This window comes from Leopardus geoffroyi, chromosome A2 (assembly GCF_018350155.1).
Source record: "Leopardus geoffroyi isolate Oge1 chromosome A2, O.geoffroyi_Oge1_pat1.0, whole genome shotgun sequence".
NCBI lineage: Eukaryota > Metazoa > Chordata > Mammalia > Carnivora > Felidae > Leopardus > Leopardus geoffroyi.
In genome coordinates, this window is record NC_059331.1 from 5,895,078 (window position 1) to 5,913,096 (window position 18,019).

At 50.1% G+C, this 18,019-nt stretch overlaps 1 protein-coding gene across 1 annotated transcript in view; it reads left to right on the forward strand.

Moving 5' to 3' along the window:
- Window positions 1-18,019, forward strand: part of ELAVL1 (ELAV like RNA binding protein 1) — a 39,333-nt gene that overhangs the window by 1,137 nt on the left and 20,177 nt on the right. The window contains exon 2 of the mRNA XM_045496421.1: window positions 12,128-12,315. Within this exon, the coding sequence (XP_045352377.1) occupies window positions 12,144-12,315 (172 nt within the window). The 5' untranslated portion in view covers window positions 12,128-12,143. The remainder of the gene's footprint in view (window positions 1-12,127; window positions 12,316-18,019) is intronic.

Consider the following 18,019-nt stretch of genomic DNA (forward strand, 5'->3'; position numbering starts at 1 on the left):
CCCGCCCCTTAGCAGAAGTATGCACATAGGATCCATATGGCCATTGCTCCAGAAGTGGGAAAATGAGAAAGATGATCCGACCACAGTAGGGTTTCTCAACCTGGGCACTAACATTTTAGGTCTATCACGCTTGGTTTGGCAGGGGGAGGGCTGTCCTTTGCATTGTAGGATGCACGTTGTAGTATTTATTGACTAGGATTCCATCAGATGCCAGCAGCATCTCCCCCCCACCCCCCCCCCCCCCCCAGTGCTGAAGATCAAAAATGTCTTCAGACGTTGCCAAAAGTATCACACACACGAAAACCACCACGGGACTAAATGATCTTTTACTAAAAGTTCCTCCAGCCACAACGCCGATGCCTTGGTATCCAGGGCTCCCAAGAGCTTGTACAAATTCAACTCTGGGAGCCTTAGTTTTCTTATCTGTAAAATGGGGTGGAAAAATTGCTGTGTGGATTTGAGAGTGTGGGAAGCTCCTAGCAATGGCCTGAGTGTGGGAAACGCTGAATAGGTAAAGTTTAAATAATCGCCAGTATTTAGTGAGGGTTTGCTATGTGCTTGTCACTTCACAGAGCTTTATCCCCAGCCCTTGAGATGGGTGCTGGTGTACTTTACATCTTCAGGACAAACAAACCAAGGCTTAGATGGGTCACTGGTTTTGACCAGGCTCGCACAATAGGGTAGCTGAAGCGGGATTTGAACTCAGGTCCTCAGACTCAAAGTCCTTACTCCTAACTACAGAATTTTATTGCCTTTATGACCACAAGTGGCCAGGAGAATTCCGTCCAGTTGTCATTGAGCATCTTCTGTGTGTAAAGTGTTGTGTTGGGATCTGTTAACAAAATTTTGTGACCTCAAGGACCACAAAGAGGCTGAGATATAGGAATACCTCAGAATGTGGAAATAAATAATGTTTATGTTGAAGCACTGGTTTTGAGGAGGCAGAGTTTCAGTCTGGGTGTGCTGAGTGTGAGGTCATGGTGCAGCAAGTGGAAAACGAGAGAATTGTGAAAACACTGGCTTTTTGCCGCTTGCTTATTGCTTCTCTTGTTCCCCACTTCCCATTTGCATGTTTTCATACTCCAGCAAAAGTTGTCTTTTTTTACTGCAGATCTGATCGTGTCACTCCTGATTAAAAGTTTTGGGGCGGAAGAAATTTTAATTTTTTTAACCTCTGTAGGTGACTTTAAAGCTAAAGTTTGGGATCCCAGGTCTTGCACATTTTAACCCTCCCTTCCTTTTGCATTTCACCTGCACCTAGACCGGAACCTCTGACCCTCTCTGCCTGTTGTCCCCACTGCCTGCCACGTCCCAGTTCTCCTCCACCTAGAGATCCTTTCCTCATGCTCTGTGGCCCCACTCAGAGTTCACTCACCATTTGAAACCTCCTCTGATTGCTACTCTCCTTCTCCTCCCCTCTCCCCCGCCAGAATCAACTGTTCCTCGCTTGTGTCCCCATCCCATTCAATGGAGTCAAATGTTGAATGGTGAGGGAAGTGCAGTTGCTGCCTTTTGCCCCTAGGTGGCAATAGTGAGGCAGCGAGGCTGTAAGTCAGGGGAAGACCAGAGGAGAGCAGCCTGCAGAAGGGAAGTGAGTCTTGCTCCCCTCCTTTAACCAACTCTCCCCACTCCACTGCTAGGCTCTGGGAGGCAGTGGTGATTACCGTGTGTGGGCAGACTGTTTCAGTTATATACTGACTGGTGTGGAAGCACAGGAAAGGAGACTGTTAACCTAGGCTTTGGGGTGCAAAGGAGATCACAGAATGCTTCCTGGAGGAGGTGGAGTGGGGCGGGGAGAGGGGTTAGCCAGGTACAGACCACAGGGAACAGCTTTGCACGATACAGGAACAGCATCTGCAAAGGCACGGGAGTGGGAACCTCTTGGTTTGTTCAGGGAACCACCTGGAGTCTGGTTATTCGGGGGCAAGCAAAGTGAAGTAAGCAGGGCACGAGGGCTCGTGCGGCCGCTGTGCAGAGGGGTTGGATGTTGTCCTGTAGGCCAGCCATGGATGACTTTAGGCCATAAAGTGAAGAAGTCAGATCTGCTCACAGTTGGAAGAGCCGGAGGGGGATGATGCTGAAGGCCAGCACACCAGTCAGGAGGTGATCACTTCCCTCTATGTAGGAAAAGCTGTGAATGTGGCCCAGAGCTGGAGTGGTGGGGAAAGAGGGGGGATGGGTTTGAGACATGGCTGGGTATGTAAGAGACACAGGACTCAGTGGGTGTTTAGATGTGGGACGTGAGTGAGCAAGAGAGGACAGCAGTGGACGATTCTGGGTCTCTCCCTGAGTGACGAGTAGAAGGATAGTGGTCAGTAAGAGAAACAGCGAAGGCAAGAGGAGTGGTTGGGAATGTGGACATAGACAGCAAAGTGCCACTGGAATAGAACGCACGTACGTGGACATGCTGCGAAACAGGAAGGGGCAGAAGGTGTTGTCCGTATGTGTCCGTACGTGTCCGTACGTGTTGGGGGGGTCTCACTTTTATGATAACTGTCCGTCCCCACTTGACCCCAGGCCTCTGGGTGCCTTGGCCAGGTCAGTGGTCGTACTTTTGTAGATTCAAGACACAAAACGCAACTGTTTGCTCATTGTCTGGGGAACAGGGAGAAGGGGAAGAAATTGCCTCCTTGGGGAAATTCTCACCTGAGTTGGGGAGAAAAGACCTTTATAGATGTAGAAGATGAGGTAGCAACCGGGGGAAGCAGCGGGTCGTGACAGCATTGAGAGCGTTGAGAGAGATGGTTGTCTGCTGCTTGGTTCCTGTGTTTGATGAAAGAGCTGCTGTCCATACTGGTTGTTGTGATCAGAGAGGCGTGGGCAGGAGTTTCCAGGCGCAGCCAACAGCCCCGGGTGAGTGAAAGGAGAGCACAAAGAGGTCCGGAAGCCTGAGTGGACTGGTTTGGGCAGGCAGAGGGGTCAAGAAGGTGAACGCGGAGATGAATCTAGAAAAGTATGTCCGGATCAGGTGGTAGAGGGTTTCTGGACACAGTCAAGAGGTGATCTTGGAAAGTCTGTGTTTCTGGGGGAAACTCCAGGATGGACGGACTGGTCAAGAGGCTTTTGTGGTACGAGGTGGTGGGTAATGGCCCGAATTTGGGGGCTGGGATGGGTTCTGTTCCTTTATCTTATATACCCCGTACCTTGCTCTTTGGCTGGCACACGTTCGGCACTCTGTGTATACTTGGGAGAAGGAGGGCCAGAAGGGGGCTCGGGAGTGACGGGATCCAGCAGCCCACCAAAAACGACATCTCTACTGGAGGAAAGACATCTCTACAAAGGAAGGAAACCGTCCAGGATGATCCAGTGGCAAGATTGATGTCACCATGAACAGAAGTAGGGAGACAGGAGGTGGAGGAGTGATTTGGACGGAAAAGACCTGATTGGGTTTAGAGAGATTGGGTTTGAAATAATCATGTGGCGGGGAGACCACTTGGGAGTCTGTCTAGGCAAAAGATAACAGGGACCTGAACAAGAACGATGGCAGAGAGATGGAGGAGAGGGCGACATATCACTGATGTGCATCTGGCGAACTTGGTGCCTACTTAGGTATGGGGGACAGAGAGAGGTGGCTTGGGAGATACATGTGTCCTGCCACCAGAGGAAGTAATTCAGGGGAGGAGGAGGTTTGAAGAGTGGGGCAAGGATCGGAGGAGAGGGTTTAAAGGTGTCTGCAGTTGGGCACAACGAGGTCAGGGAGGCGCATGTTCCCCTTGATTTTGTTAATGAAGTAGGAGTAAGGAGATGGGGTCAGAATAAGGTTGCTATCTCTATTGGGCAGGTTGAGAGGCGAGCTGACCCATAAGCTTGCATGTGCGGTTGATGGTGAGGGAGCATAGACCACCAACCAGGTCTTCCACGTGTGTGGGGCTGTAGTCGTGAGCTCTGTGACTTCCCTGGAGTCCCGGCCCATTAGAAATGGCATCAGAGGTTTGGATCACTTCCAGGATCCCAGGGGCAAAGAGGCAGAGTGCTCCTCAGTGGACCTGGAGGCGGTGAAGTGGCCACTTGCCGAGCACCAGGAAGCGTGCCAGGCGCTGTGAAGCAGGCGGCAACATCCCCATTTTGCAGACAAGGGGACTGAGGCTCCAGGAAAGGAAGTGCCATACTCCACGGTAGTGTAGCTGATTAATAGTAGGGTTAGTGCTGGAGCTCAGGTCTGTCAGACTCCGCAGGCCAGTCCTTCCTGCCGTGCCGTGTTGCTTTGCAGTTCTGTATGAGAGCCCTGGAGTGGCCTGGACCAGCCAGAAAGAAGCTGGAAACTCTAGCAGGGCCGTGGAGCCGATCCTGTCTCCTCAGGCCTGTGGAGCACTTGGACTGGGCCAGACACCAGCCTCACCTGACCTGCTGCTTCCCGGAGCTTCTCAGCCTGGTGGATATGTAATTGCTGTGACGTAGCCTTGGCTGGCCCAGTCAGGTGGCTTTACCCACCACGGGCTGCAGGAAGTGGCGAGTAAGGAAATACGTACCATGTTCACTTAAGCCCTCCCCTCACAGAGCAGTTGTAATTGGGTCAGCTGGTTCGTTCACTTTTTCTCTGGCACCCCGGAGTGTTTCCTGGGTGACCTCACGTTCCTGAGGCTTTTACCTTGGAGAACTCAGAGTTTTACATCTGGAAAGGACCTTAGAAATAACTGAGTCCAAGCCTCATCATGTGATGTGTGAAGTGTCAGGATTGAGCCTGAGGATCTATTCGACTGTTCTAGTTTTGCTCTGGCTGGAGTAGTTCAGCACGCCTGCTCTGGTGCCTATAAAGTGAGACGGATTCTCACCGGGGCATGATGGGAGCTAGTCTTGCTGCTTGACCTGTGTAAGTTTTTTACACACACATCTCGCCTCTGTGCACGTAGCGCTTATACGACTGATGTGAACGGTATTGCTGGAGTCACGCGGACAGCTAGGGTTGTTGAAAATAGTGCAGTGGGACTGAAGACTCTCAGAGATCATCCAAGCAGGACTTCTCCATAATGTATGCACTTACTGGAAACGTTTCCAAATCACCAGGAATTGCTTTGCTAAATGAAGTTTCCCCTTTTACTCCCCATGATTGAGTTTGATTCTGTGGGATGGGATGGACGATCCCAGAAAAGTAAGGTACTGAATGAATGAGTACGCTATTAATACAATTTCCACCCGCCCTTTAACATCAAGACCCATCCCAGGTGGGTCTGAGACCCAGTGTCTGTCTGTCCCCCATCACCCCCAGCCCTCCCCACCCACACACACACCGTGTGTGCCTGGATGACTTATCTACAGTTTGCCAAGTAGTGTGGGTTGGGCGGGGGCCCTTAGGGGACACCACTGTAGGTTTGGGCCCCCAGGCTGTCAGCCATGATGTGGGTGAAAAGCAAATAATTAGGTGTTAGAGTGATTTGCCCATCAACAAAGGTTTGGGCTGATGGTGAACGGGCCCAGGGAACTAGGGCGACCTACTGTCCGGGGGGACTTTTCACAGATAAGTGAGGAGGTGATGGAGAGGGCAGACACTCTCTGCAAGAGGAGCAGCCAGCACAGAGACACGGCGGCAAGGTCTGCAGCTTGCTGGGGAGGAAGTTGGAGCCAGGGGCCCCATCATGAAGGGCCTTATGTTTTGTCCATGGGAGGCTCTCTGGAGTGACCGTCAGAGGCCTGGCTGGCCCTGCCGCTTCTTAACAGCGGGATGACTGACCCTGAGCAAAGTCATGAATCTCCGAGCCTCAGTGAGTGGGGACACCACTGACAGGGAACGCCCAATGCGTTGACCGGGAGGAGTCCACGTAGAGAGACCGCTGAGTGAGAGGGCGCGGCCTGGTGAGCTGCGAGGTGGCCAGAAGTGGCTATGACTTGGAAGTCACTGATGGTCACAGATGAAGGCCCAGCTGTGATTGATGCTCGCCAGTAGCTAGCTTGGGCTGAGTTATTGATGTGGATTTGGAAGGGTCAGGGGAAGGTACCCAGAGAGCAGGGTGGGGCAGCCCTGAAGCATCGAGAAACCCTGCTTTTAGAGTTTGAGTTTCTCCACTGTTGCCGGTTGACCAAGAACTGGGCCCGCAGGGGCTACTCAGCCTCACCCAGGGTGTCAGGAGGAGTCAGGGTGCTGGGGGATAAGGTCCACTCTTTAAATCTTTTAAAATTTATCTTCCAGTTCGCTCCTTTTGTAGAGTTCTTTGAGTTTTGGCAAATGCATAGAGTCGTGTTACTACCTCCACAATCAAGACCTGGGAAAGTTGCACCCCCCCTCCCCCCACGAAGCAAAAATGCCCCCTGGTGCTCCCGCTGTGTGCTCCATGCTGCCCTTGCTCCCTGCCCCTGGCAACCACCAATCCATCCCTATGGTTTTGCCTTTTCCAGAACGGTCTCATGTGGTATGTGGCCTTGGAGTCGGGTTTCTTTCACTCCGCGAAATGTATTTGAGATTCATTCAAGTTGCGTGGATAGGGAATGCTGTTTTATTGGTGAGCAGAACCACATTGTGCAGCCTTCCATAGTCGCGCCACTGATGGCTTGAGGGGCGTTTGAGCTGCGCCTGGTTAGGGTGTTGATGAATCAAGCTGCTGTAAACACTTGTGTGGGGGTTTCTGTATGAGCGCAGGTTTGCATTTCTCTTGTATGACGACTAGTATAGGATTGCTGGGTCTTACGGAAAGTGTTTAACTGTCAGGTGCTGCCCGTACATTTTCCAAAGCGACTGTAACATTTTTACATTTTCCACCAGCGATGCACGAAAATTCCCCGGTTTCTCCACATCCTCACCAGAACTTGATATTGTCTGTTTTGTTGTTGTTTGCCTGCTTTTGTTTTATTTTGTTTTAGGCATTTTAAATGGATTGGGAGTATTCTCATTCCGGATGAGTAACGGTATCTCAGTGTAGTTTAAATTTGCATTTCCCTAATAAGTAATAATGTCAAGCATCTTTTCACATGTCTGTTTGCCATCCATATATCTCCTTTGGTGTGTTGTTTGTTCACATCTTTGTTTATCTTTAAAATTAGTTTAGTTTAGGGGTGCCTGGGTGGCTCAGTCGGTTAAGTGTCCGACTTCGGCTCAGGTCATGATCTCGCGGTTTGTGAGTTCCAGCCCCGCGTCGGGCTCTGTGCTGACAGCTCAGAGCCTGGAGCCTGCTTTGGATTCTGTCTCCCTCTCCTTCTGCCCCTCCCCTGCTCACACTCTGACTCTCTCTGACTTTCAATAATAGATAAACATTAAAAATTTTTTTTTTTTAATTAGTTTAGGGGTGTCTGGGTGGCTCAGTCTGTTAAGCGTCTGACTTCAGCTCAGGTCATGATCTCATGGTTTGTGGGTTTGAGCCCCGCATCGGGCTCTGTGCTGACAGCTCAGAGCCTGAAGCCTGCTTCAGATTCTGTGTCTCCCTCTCTCTGCCCCTCCTCCATTCTCTCTCTCTCTTTCTCTCTCTCTCTCTCAAAAATAAATAAACATTTAAAAATTTGTTTTTAATTGGTTTAGTTTAATTTTTTTTACCCCTCCCTTAAAATTAGGTTGTTGTCTTGTTAAGTTTTGAGAGTTAAAAAAAAAAAAAAAAAGTATATATTCTGGATACAAGTCCTTTTTCAGATACGTGATTTGCAATTATTTTCTTCCAGTCTGTAGACTGTAATTTTCCTCGCAGTGTCTTTTGCAAAGCAAAAGTTTTACATTTTGATGATACTCACTTTATCAATTTTTTAAAGTCGATTGTGCATTTGGTGTGGTGTCTAAGAAATCTTTGCCTCACCCAATGTCACAAAGATTTTCTCTTAGAAATTTTCTGTTTTGGGGGTGCCTGGGTGGCTCAGTCAGTTGAGCATCCAACTCTTGGTTTTAGCTCAGGTCATGATTTTGAGTTCAGGGGTTCGAGCCCCACATTGGACTTTGCACTGACAGCGTGGAACCTGCTTCAGATTCTTCAGATTCTGTGTCTCCCTTTCTCTCTGCGCCTCCCTTGTACACTCTCTTTCTCTCTCAAAAATAAATAAATATTAAAAAGAGAGGGGGAGGCATCTGGGTAACTCAGTTGGTTAAGCATCGGACTTTGGCTCAGGTCATGATCTCACAGTTTGTGAGTTCAAGCCCCATGTCAGGCTCTGTGCTGACAGCTCAGAGCTTGGAGCCTGTTTCAGATTCTGTGTCTCCCTCTCTGTCTGCCCCTCTCCTGCTTGCACTCTGTCTCTTTCTCTCTCTCTCAAAAATAAACACAAAAAAAAATTTTTTTAAAGAGAGAAATTTTCTGTTTTTACATTTTAGAACAGAGGTCGGCACACTTCTTCTGTAAAGAACCAGATGGTAAATATTTTCAGCTTTTTGGGCCATATGGTCTCTGTCACAACTACTCAACTATGTCACTGTAGTGCAAAAGCAGCCACAGACAATACATAAACAAAAGAGTATAGCTGTGTGCCAATAAAACTTTATTTGTAAAAACAGGTGGTGGGCCATATTTGGTCCACAGACCATGGTTTGCCAACCACTGTTTTAGAAAGTCATCTTTTTGGGGCGCCTAGGTGGCTCAGTTGGTTTATCTCCAACTCTTAATTTCAGCTCAGGTCATGGTGTCATTCATGGTTTGTGAGATTGAGCCACACATTGGGGAGGGGGGGACGGAGGCTCTGTGCTGACAGCGCAGAGCCTCCTTGGGATTCTGTCTCCCACCCCTGCCCCTCTTTTGTGCACGCACTCTGTCAAGTAAATAAATAAACTTAAAAGAAAAAAAAAGTCCTTTTTTTACCAAACAGAGAGGACACTCCACTCTGAATAATGAGAATGGGGTAATTATTGCCCAGTTCATCACTGGTGAAAGCAGGGGGAGGGAGAAGGCAGAACAGTAGGTGCCTAACTCAGAACAAAGGTGAGGAGAGGGAGAGAGAAAGGAGAAAGGAAAGAAGATAAATGTTTGAATCACCTTTTGAGCAGACTTCCTTGTGCATTTTAATTTTTCAGAGTTAACCCCTGCACTTTGGTTCAGGCTTTAGCAGACGTGGTTGGTTGGTTTGTTTGTTTTTACGCTAATCTGTCTTAAAGACTCATGGCTGCAGATGCTTTAACAGATTCGTGGAGTTTTTCGTGAGTGAGTCCATTATTGCTGGTGGTCCCATGCCTTCTACTGAAAATTGGTATTTATTTAACCATTCTCTAACTCATATTTCGATTCTGTCTACCATCTTATGAGCTATGGGATCATGGGTTCCTCACATACTTCCCTGCACGTATGTGATTATTCCTGGAGAACAGATTCCTACGGTTCTGAATCAGAGGGTAGCATTTGTATTAAAAATTTTCATAGGGGCGCACCTGGGTAGCTCAGTCGGTTAAGCGTCCGACTTCAGCTCGGCTCCTGATCTCATGGTTCGTGAGTTGAAGCCCCACGTTGGGCTCTGTGCTGACAGCTCAGAGCCTGGAGCTTGCTTTGGATTCTGTGTCTCCCTCTCTCTCTCTCTCTGCCCCTCCCCCTGCTTGCACTCTGTCTCTTTCTCTCTCAAAAATAAATAAACATACAAAAGTTAAAAAAAAATTTTTTCATAGACACTACAGGTTATCTGCCAAAAAGGTTGTACCATCATATACTTGTACCAATGGTGTGTGAGGGTGTTTTCCCCCCTGATCCTTAGTCACATTGGATTTTATCCATTCTGGGTGGTCTTCTGTCTGACTGCCAGAAGGTGGCATCTTTTTTGACATTTTCCTCCTTATTCGTGAATTTGAGCTCTCCATGGTTTATTAGCCATTTGAATTGCCAGCGTCTATTAGTTGTGGCTCATATCCTTTGTCCACTCTCTGTTAGTGATGTGTCTTTTTTCCTATGAATTTGTAGACGCTCTGAATCAAGTGGTCTCAGCCTTGGGAGTATTGACATTTGGGGCGGGACGTTTCTTGGTTGCGGGGGCCATCCTGGGCCTTTTGAGATGTTTAACAGCATCGCTGACTTCTACCCACCAGGTGCCAGTGGCACACCACCACCTGTATTCATGATAACCAAAAGGCTCTCCAGACCATGCCCGGTGTCCCCTGGGAGCGCCAGGTCACCCCAGCTGAGAACCACCGCTAAATAATATAATAGGTGTAGCATGTATTTTCTTCAAGTCCACTGTTTGTCTGTGTATGGTGTCTTTTGCCATACAGAAGTTCTTAATCTTATGAAGTCTGACTTTCCAGTCGTTTCTTTCGATGCTAACCTATTTTATAGAGAACAGGGAGCATAGAACATTTTCAAATAAATAAAAGAAATGCTGGGAGAGTGGACTAACTTTGCACGTTGTGTGTGGTTGGAAGCAAATTAGGAAGTGGGAAGGTAGAGAAGAGCCAAATGTTTCCAGCAGGAAAAAAATAAAGTAATAAAATACAAAACACACCACACCTAACTCCTCTCTCAGTGCTGACTCAGGGGGGGAGGTGGGAGCTGTGTTCAGGTTTTTACATAACCGCAGGCAAGGCTATTTTTGAAGAAGGCTGCGTGAGTGCTCCTGACAGCGGGCACCGGGTTTTCAAGCGTAAAAGCAGGGCTGGGCAGGAGGGATCTGGAGAAAGGGGTGGGCCGCCCCCGAGACCTCCCGGCTGGTGGGCAGCAGGGCCCCTTTCTCAGAGATGACACTTCAGCCCCATGGGAGCGAGTGCCTGCATAGTTAGAGGCAGGGACGTGGGACATCTTAGATGTGGCAGCCACGTGGCCAGTTGTGCCTCCAGAGGAGCCGTCCTGGTGCTCTCGGCTGCATTGATCTGGACTCCGCTCTGAAGCCGTCTCTGTGCTGTGATGCTTCCCGCCAAAAGTGAAGGGTTCTGCGGGCGGCCAAGGGCATTCCAGTGCCTGCAGCCTTTGAAGACCAAGTGCCTCTGACTGGTGGAGAAACCCTAACCTCTCCCAGTTCCGTGGCTGTGGCCTTGGGAATAAAGGGATGCAGATTGCCGTCGTCTGCCTGCCTGAGGCCAGACAGGCCGTCTGAGTCAGGGTGCTCAGGTGCACATCGCGGGCTCCTTGGTACCCAGCTGCACCAGTAGTGCACGCAGAGATGAGAGAAGGCTCTTGAGATGACCCGAACACTTTTCACAGGAGCTTGAGTTACGGCACTAGAATTGTTTGTGGGTGTTGTTTTGTTTTGTTTTTTAAGTCAGCTCTGTGGAACTCATGACCCTGAAATCAAGAGTCACACGCTCCAGGGGCACCTGGGTGGTTCAGTCATTTAAGCATCGGACTCTTGATTTCGGCTCAGGTCATGATCTCACGGTTCATGGGGTCGAGCCCCCTGTGTCAGGGCTCTGTGCTGATGGCGCAGAGCTTGCTTGGGATTCTCTCTCCCCCTCTCTCTGCCCCTCCCGCACTCGCACTCTCAAAATAAATACAGAAACTTTAAAAAAAAAAAAAAAAAAGCCACTTGCTCCACTGAGCTAGCCAGGCCCTCCTATTTGTAGGCTTTTAGAAGCTCCTTAGGAAGAGAAATGGTTGAGCTTGAAGCTGCTTTGTTTTGTTTTAGAGAGGCTTTCGGGTCGCAGAAAGGTTCCGCCCCCAACGCACAGTCTTCCCCGTTAGTCACATCTTGTGTTGGTGTGGTGCTTTGTTAGAACTAAAGAATCTGTACAGTTTGCCTTAGGGTTCCGCTCTTTGTGTTGTACGTTCTGCGGGTTTGCACAGATGTGTGATAACACGCACGCACCGTGAAAAGATCACACAGAATAGTTTCGCTGCCCTAAAAATCCTCTGTGCTCTGCTGTTCTTCCCTCCCTCCCTCCTAACCCCCGACAACCACTGGTCTTCTTACTGGCTTTAGAGTCTCGTCTTTTCCGCAGTGTCATATAATTGGGGTCAGACAGTGCGTAGCCTTTCACACTTAGCAATGTACATTTGAGGCTGCCCCAAGTCTCCGGCCCCGTAGCTCATTTCTTCCTGTCACTGAATAACACTCCGTTGTGTGAACGCACCAGACAGTTGGAGTCTCTTTCTCCACTCGCCTGTTGAAGGGCATGTTGGCTGCTTCCGGTTTCCGGACAATTACAAATGAAGCCGCTGTAAACATCCTTGGGCATGGTTTTATGTGGACCTGAGTTGAACTTGTAGCGTTGAAAAGAAAACCCCGAAGTGCCAGTCACGGTGTTTTGCCTTAATGTCCTGCAATGTGGACACGTGGAATTTACTTGACTTTTTTTTTTTTTTCTCTGTCTCAGATTTTTAAAAAATACAATGTCTAATGGTTATGAAGACCACATGGCCGAAGACTGCAGGGATGATATCGGGAGAACGAATTTAATTGTCAACTACCTCCCTCAGAACATGACCCAGGATGAGTTACGGAGTCTGTTCAGCAGCATCGGTGAAGTCGAATCTGCAAAACTCATTCGGGATAAAGTAGCAGGTAAAGGAACCGAGAGGGTTTGCGAGGGGAGCTCGTGGCCCTCCCGCGGGGCACTGCCTCCTTGGCCGGCGGCTCTGCAGTGCTCCTTGGTGCAGAAGGGGCCGCAGCCTTGAGCCGATGGTGTGAAGTTTTGTTTTTATCTCAGGCTCTACTTTGCCCTGGCCCTGGCGTTAAGATTTGGGCATAGGTTCCCAAGAGTTCATCGTAAGCCAGAGTGCGCGTACATACAAAGTGCGGTGGTGGGAGGGGAGGGAAAACGAGGAAACCCCTGCAATGAGGACCACTCGGAGCTGTAAGAGACCAGAGAATGACAGCCTGGCCCGGCTCGGTCCCACCTGTGGAAGCAACGCTGGCCCGTGGCAGAACATGGAGCGTCCCCCTGGGCGGCCCTTCCTGGGCTGTGGGCTGTGCTGTTTGCTGTCACGCAGTCACATCAGCTGGAACGTCTGAGACGCACGGAGCTTGACCTCTTGTGGAGCCGGAGCAGGGCAGCCGATCAGCAGGCGGGCAGTAGAGTTGGGTGCCGGCTGCAAACCCCGCTCTCCCGCTGCCTCCGTGTGCGACCCCTAAGCCTCAGTGGCACCCGACGTAAAGTGAGGATGGTGACTCCCACATCCTGATCCTTAGTTGCCTCGAACGGGTTTGCAGATACCTGGGAAGGCCATCCTTCTGGAGCAGCCTCTGTCCTGAGAGCATGGTTTCAAGGAGCAAAACATGGAAAGACCAGGTGCTACAAAGCACTTCCTTCCTTTTGTCCCCAGGGAGGAGCATTGTTTTAGGGAGCTGCCCTCCTCCTCCTCCCTCTTCCTCCTCCTCCCCCTCCCCTTCTTTCTCCCCTTCTTCCCCCCCTTCTTCCCATGCCCCTGTTCTCCTCCTCCCCCTTCTCCTCTTCCTCCTCCCCCTCTCCCTCCTCTCTCCCCTCCTTCCCCCCCTTCCTCTCTGCTCTGGTGAGCTGAGCAATGGGCAGTCCCCGCAGGAGGGCTCTGGCTGCCACCCTGGGCTGTGGGGCTATGATTCTCTCGCTGAAAACTAATTTAAAACTTAAAAAAAAAAAACCAAACCTTTATTACGGAAATAAGATAATACCTTGTTGTATTCAAATCTACATAAGAGTAGAGTAACGTATGGGACCCCAGGTATGGGACCCCAGGTACCCATCGTCCTACTTCATCCACTCTCAGCTTTTGCTGGTAACCTGAAGATTCCTGTCCCTGGGATAAGTCCTGGAGAGGCCAGCTGACTGCTGTACAAGGAATTAGTTCCTCAGAGGGGGCATTGGATTCAAAAGTCTTTTAAGGACTCTCCCAGTTCTGAGAGTCTGTGATTTTAATAGATATCTTCTAAATAGGAATTGTAGCTAATACCCAAATTGAACAGTGTTAGAATGTTCTAGAAGCCATTATCTTTCTCCTGTTTCAGGAGACCATCCTGAATAAGAGAGTCCTTGTTCAGAGGCATTTTAAAATTCTCCTATGCTACTAACAAGTCTTGCCTTTCTCCTTTTGTGTTCTGGTGGAAGGGAATTTTTAGCCCCGTGGATGTTCCTGAGCCTTGCATTCCGATTTTTCCAGCATTCTCGTGGTACCTGGCTTCTTTGTCTGTTCACTTGTTGTGGTTTTCAAAGGAATGTGAGCTATGTTAATAGGAACACCTAGGTTTGGCGAGATCAGGCCAGAGAGAGCTGGTTCGGGGAAGGAGGTAAAAGCAGCAAAGAGTAATTTGGAAATTATTTCAGTTCAGAGATAAACTTTTTCTTCTCTTCGGGCAAGATAAGTAAAGGGTACCAAGAATTGTGGAGGAGGTGAGCCCAGGCTCGATTTCAGCTCGGCATCTTGCTAGCAGTTCCTTAAATTGGATGACTGGACCTTCCCGGAAAGCTTACTGTGTTCCCACCTCTGTCCTGCCGCCAGCGTGTGAAAACCTCGCCGGCCTTGCTGCCCCTTTGTCCTCTGTTCCGCTGCTCTGGTGAAACCCCAGACACAGATACGTTCACGGCTTCTTCCTCCTGGCCGGAGAGAGTCCTGCATCCAGACACACAGGTGCCCCGTGGAATCAAATTCCCAGCTGAGCTCAGCCTGCCACACAGGCCTCCCTGGCCCTCCCAGCAACCACTTCAGGCCCGTTTGCACCCTTCATTCTTGGCCCATGACTGCCTTTCACCTCGTAATGAAAATAACAGCCACCTCTACCTCTGTTCTATCCTGGCGCTTCTCCATCCCGGGAGCCTCTGGCCAGGCAAGTGCGTGCTTGCCTGGGTCTCTTTGGGGCCGCCCGACCGGCGTTCCGACACGCTCCAGCATCTGTCCTCTTTGAGAATCCTTGCTGAGATTCTCTGACTTCCTCTAGCCCAGGATTTTTCCACTTGAGCACTCCTGACATTTGGGACTGGATCATTCTTGGACGGGGGGGGGGGGGGGGGGGGGGGGGGGGTGCATCTTGTGCATTGTGGGACATGGAACAGCATTGCTCGCTCCCCCCTGCTATGTCCCGTGGCATCTTCTGAGTCACGACAACTGAAACATGCCCCAGACATTACCGGGTGTCCCCAGAATCCTCCCCCTCCTCCCTGTGAGAACCACTAGTTGTTGTCCTCCCTCCCCTCCCATTCACAGAGCTGTCAGTGGACTGTCTCCTCTTCCTTCTGGAAGCTTCCTCTCCCCCTTGGCTCCCACGAACCACCTGCCTGAGACCTTGCTTTGCCTCTCCTGCAGCTCCTTCCCAACCATTCACTTAGTCTTTCGGGTTATTCCCATGCTGCTCCTCCTAAGCCCGTCCTGGGGAGAGCAGACGCCCCTCCATAGCTTCACTTTATCCTCAGTCTGCTGCCTGTGTGTCAGGGGAACTGCTCTCCCGAGCTTCACACCCCTCGACCCCTCAACTTCAGGGTTTTCCAGACTGACCTGGACTCTGTCCCACCAGCTGCTTTCTTGTTTCTCAGCATCTGCATCTTAACAGACGACACCAGGTTCACTCAGTGCACTCCAGTCAGAGATCTAAGCATGACCTTTGACGCATGTCCCTGGCATTCATCCTTCTGGGTGCTTCTGCCCCTTTTCTTCCCACCCCCACCCGCTGCCTCAGATCTAGATGAGGCCACATCACTGTCTGCCTGCACTAGCGTTCTGGCCTCTTAACCAGCCATCTGTGTTCCCTCCAGATGGTTCTCTTCACCGTGGCAAGGGAATCTCTTTAACACTCCACATGTGACCCTGTCACTCACCTGCTTTAAAACTCTTAGTCCCCGGCCCTGCTTGCTTTAGGGCACCTTCTCTGCTCAGCCATGTCAGCATTAGATGCTGCTCCTGGTCTGGGTTCCCATAGCAACCAGGCAGCTGGCAGTGTGGGCTTCCACACTGTACTGAAGTTAGAACTTTTTGGTCCAGTAGGTCCGTATGGTTCTCAGAAGCAGAAACCCCATATGTCCGTAGATACGACCATAATCAGTGCTTGTTGAATGAATGAATGAATGAATGAATGAATGAATGAATGAATGAATAGGTCTAGCGATTGGAGAAGAATGCAGATCAGCATGGACGTTGATTTGCTCCGCAAATATTTATTGAGTGCCAGCCATTGGCCAGGCACTGGTGACGGGAGGAATGAGGAACGGGTGGTGGCTGGGTTATCGGGAATATTTGGGAACGTCTGACATGCTGGCTTCCAAGATGCAGCATGTTTCTGGCTGGCCAGGCCCCAGCCCCCGTGTTGGGGACATGTATTTATTGCTGCCTGTTCCATCCACAATCCCTAGCTGGCCCTACTGTGCAGCCCTGTCCCACTCTCTGCCTGGGGTCTGGTCCCTCTGCAGATGCCATATGGCCCAGGAGCCAGCCTCCACCCTCCTGGACTGTCCTGCTGGCCACTTGGTCCCCAGCCTCCAGCCCATTCGCTCAGCTTCTGGCTCATTGCCATGCACCTCTGGTCAGGATAAAGCTCACACTCCTGCCTGTGGCTCCCAGGTCTCTGGGGCGCTGTCCTCCTCCTCCCTAGCCGCTGTGCTCTCCACTCACCCTCTCAGCCCTGACTGAGCTGCTTGTCACTCCCCAGACAGACCCTTCTCTTACAGTCTCACGATTTTGCAGATATTGTTCCCTCTGTAGGAAAGCCTTTCCACACCAAGCCAGCCTGACCGCTTTTTGTTTTCTTAATGTGAATCACCTTTGTTCCGTGTATCAACAACAACAGTGTGAGGCAAAAAGGAAAAGTTTAAATTACCCCAAATCCCACCACTGTTAGCTTTGTGGTTTGTGTCCTTCCATACTTTTTTCTTTCCACATTTGTGGTCATAAGCAACTACGTGTTTTTAGAAAAATGGGCTTGCACCACTCAAGCTGTGCTGGAAACTTTTCTTCCTGTACCTGTGAATGCTTTTCTATCATTGAACATAAAGCAGTCTCGTCAGAAGAGCGGCACAGTGTTCTGTTGTATGGAGATTCTGAGTTCACGGCAGCTTGTGACCACATTTCCATATTTACAAACCCCACTGAGAAATATCCTGGTGCAGACCTTCACTCACCGCTCGTTCGCATCGGGGGTCTTCTAGAAATGGACCATTAGATGGGAGGGTGTGGACCTTCCTGGACCCTGTCACCAGTTGACACTCGTGCCGTCGACTGGGCCAGGGGGGTTTCTCATCTTGCCCAACCTAAGTCAAAAATGACATCTGATTGGGGTGGTCATTCACTCTAGTGACGTTCTAGTGGCTGTTTGTACTCTTCTTTTATAAAATACCCTTCTTGTCCTTTGCCCATTTTCTTTCTTGTGGGGGCATTCGCTGTTTCTTGCTCATTGTCTCATTAACTCGACCAAGACCTACTCCTCCCGCTGTGAAGTCTTCCCTTGAACCCCTGCAGACATCTAAAAAGGAAGAGCTCTAGGGGCGCCTGGGTGGCTAGTCGGTTAAGCGTCTGACTCTTGATTTCAGCTGAGGTCACGATCTCACCGGGTTCATGGGATCGAGTTTTGCGTTGGACTCTGCGGACAGTGTGGAGCCTGCTTGGGATTCTCTCTCTTCCCCTTTTTCTCTGCACTCTCCCCCCCAAATAAATAAACTTTAAAAAAAAAAAAAGAAAGTAGTTTAAAAAAAAATAAAAGTAAAATTTTCTTTTAACGTTTATTTATTTTTGAGAGACAGAGCACTAGCGGGGAAGAGGCTGAGGGAGAGGGAAACACAGACTTCAGAGCAGGCTCCAGGCTCCGAGCCGTTAGCACAGAGCCCGACGTGGGGCTCAAACTCACAAACTGTGAAATCATGACCTGAGCCAAAGTCAGATGCTTAACCGATGGGGCCACCCAGGCACGCCTCAAATTTTTTTTTAAATAAAGGAAGAACTGGGCTCTACGGGCCCTCTCATGTTGCAGGGGAGTGCCTGTCCTCAGGGTGTTCCCCTCCCTCAGCTGTCCACCCCAGGTGGATTTGAGAAACACTGAGGGATGAAAACATTATATCTGGCTGCTCTGGATGGCAAATGTAACACGAAATGCCAGGGCATTGTCTCTAGGTTTTAACCTCGTCTAGGGGTGCCTGGGTGGCTCTGTTGGTTAACCGTCCGACTCTTGATCTCGGCTTGGGTCGTGATCTCGCGGTTCATGGGTTCGAGTTCTACATCGGGCTCTGCGCTGGCAGTGCAAAGCCTGCTTGGGATTCTCTGTCCCTTTCTCTCTGCCCCTCCCCTGCTCGCTCGCTCGCTCTCTCTCTCTCTCA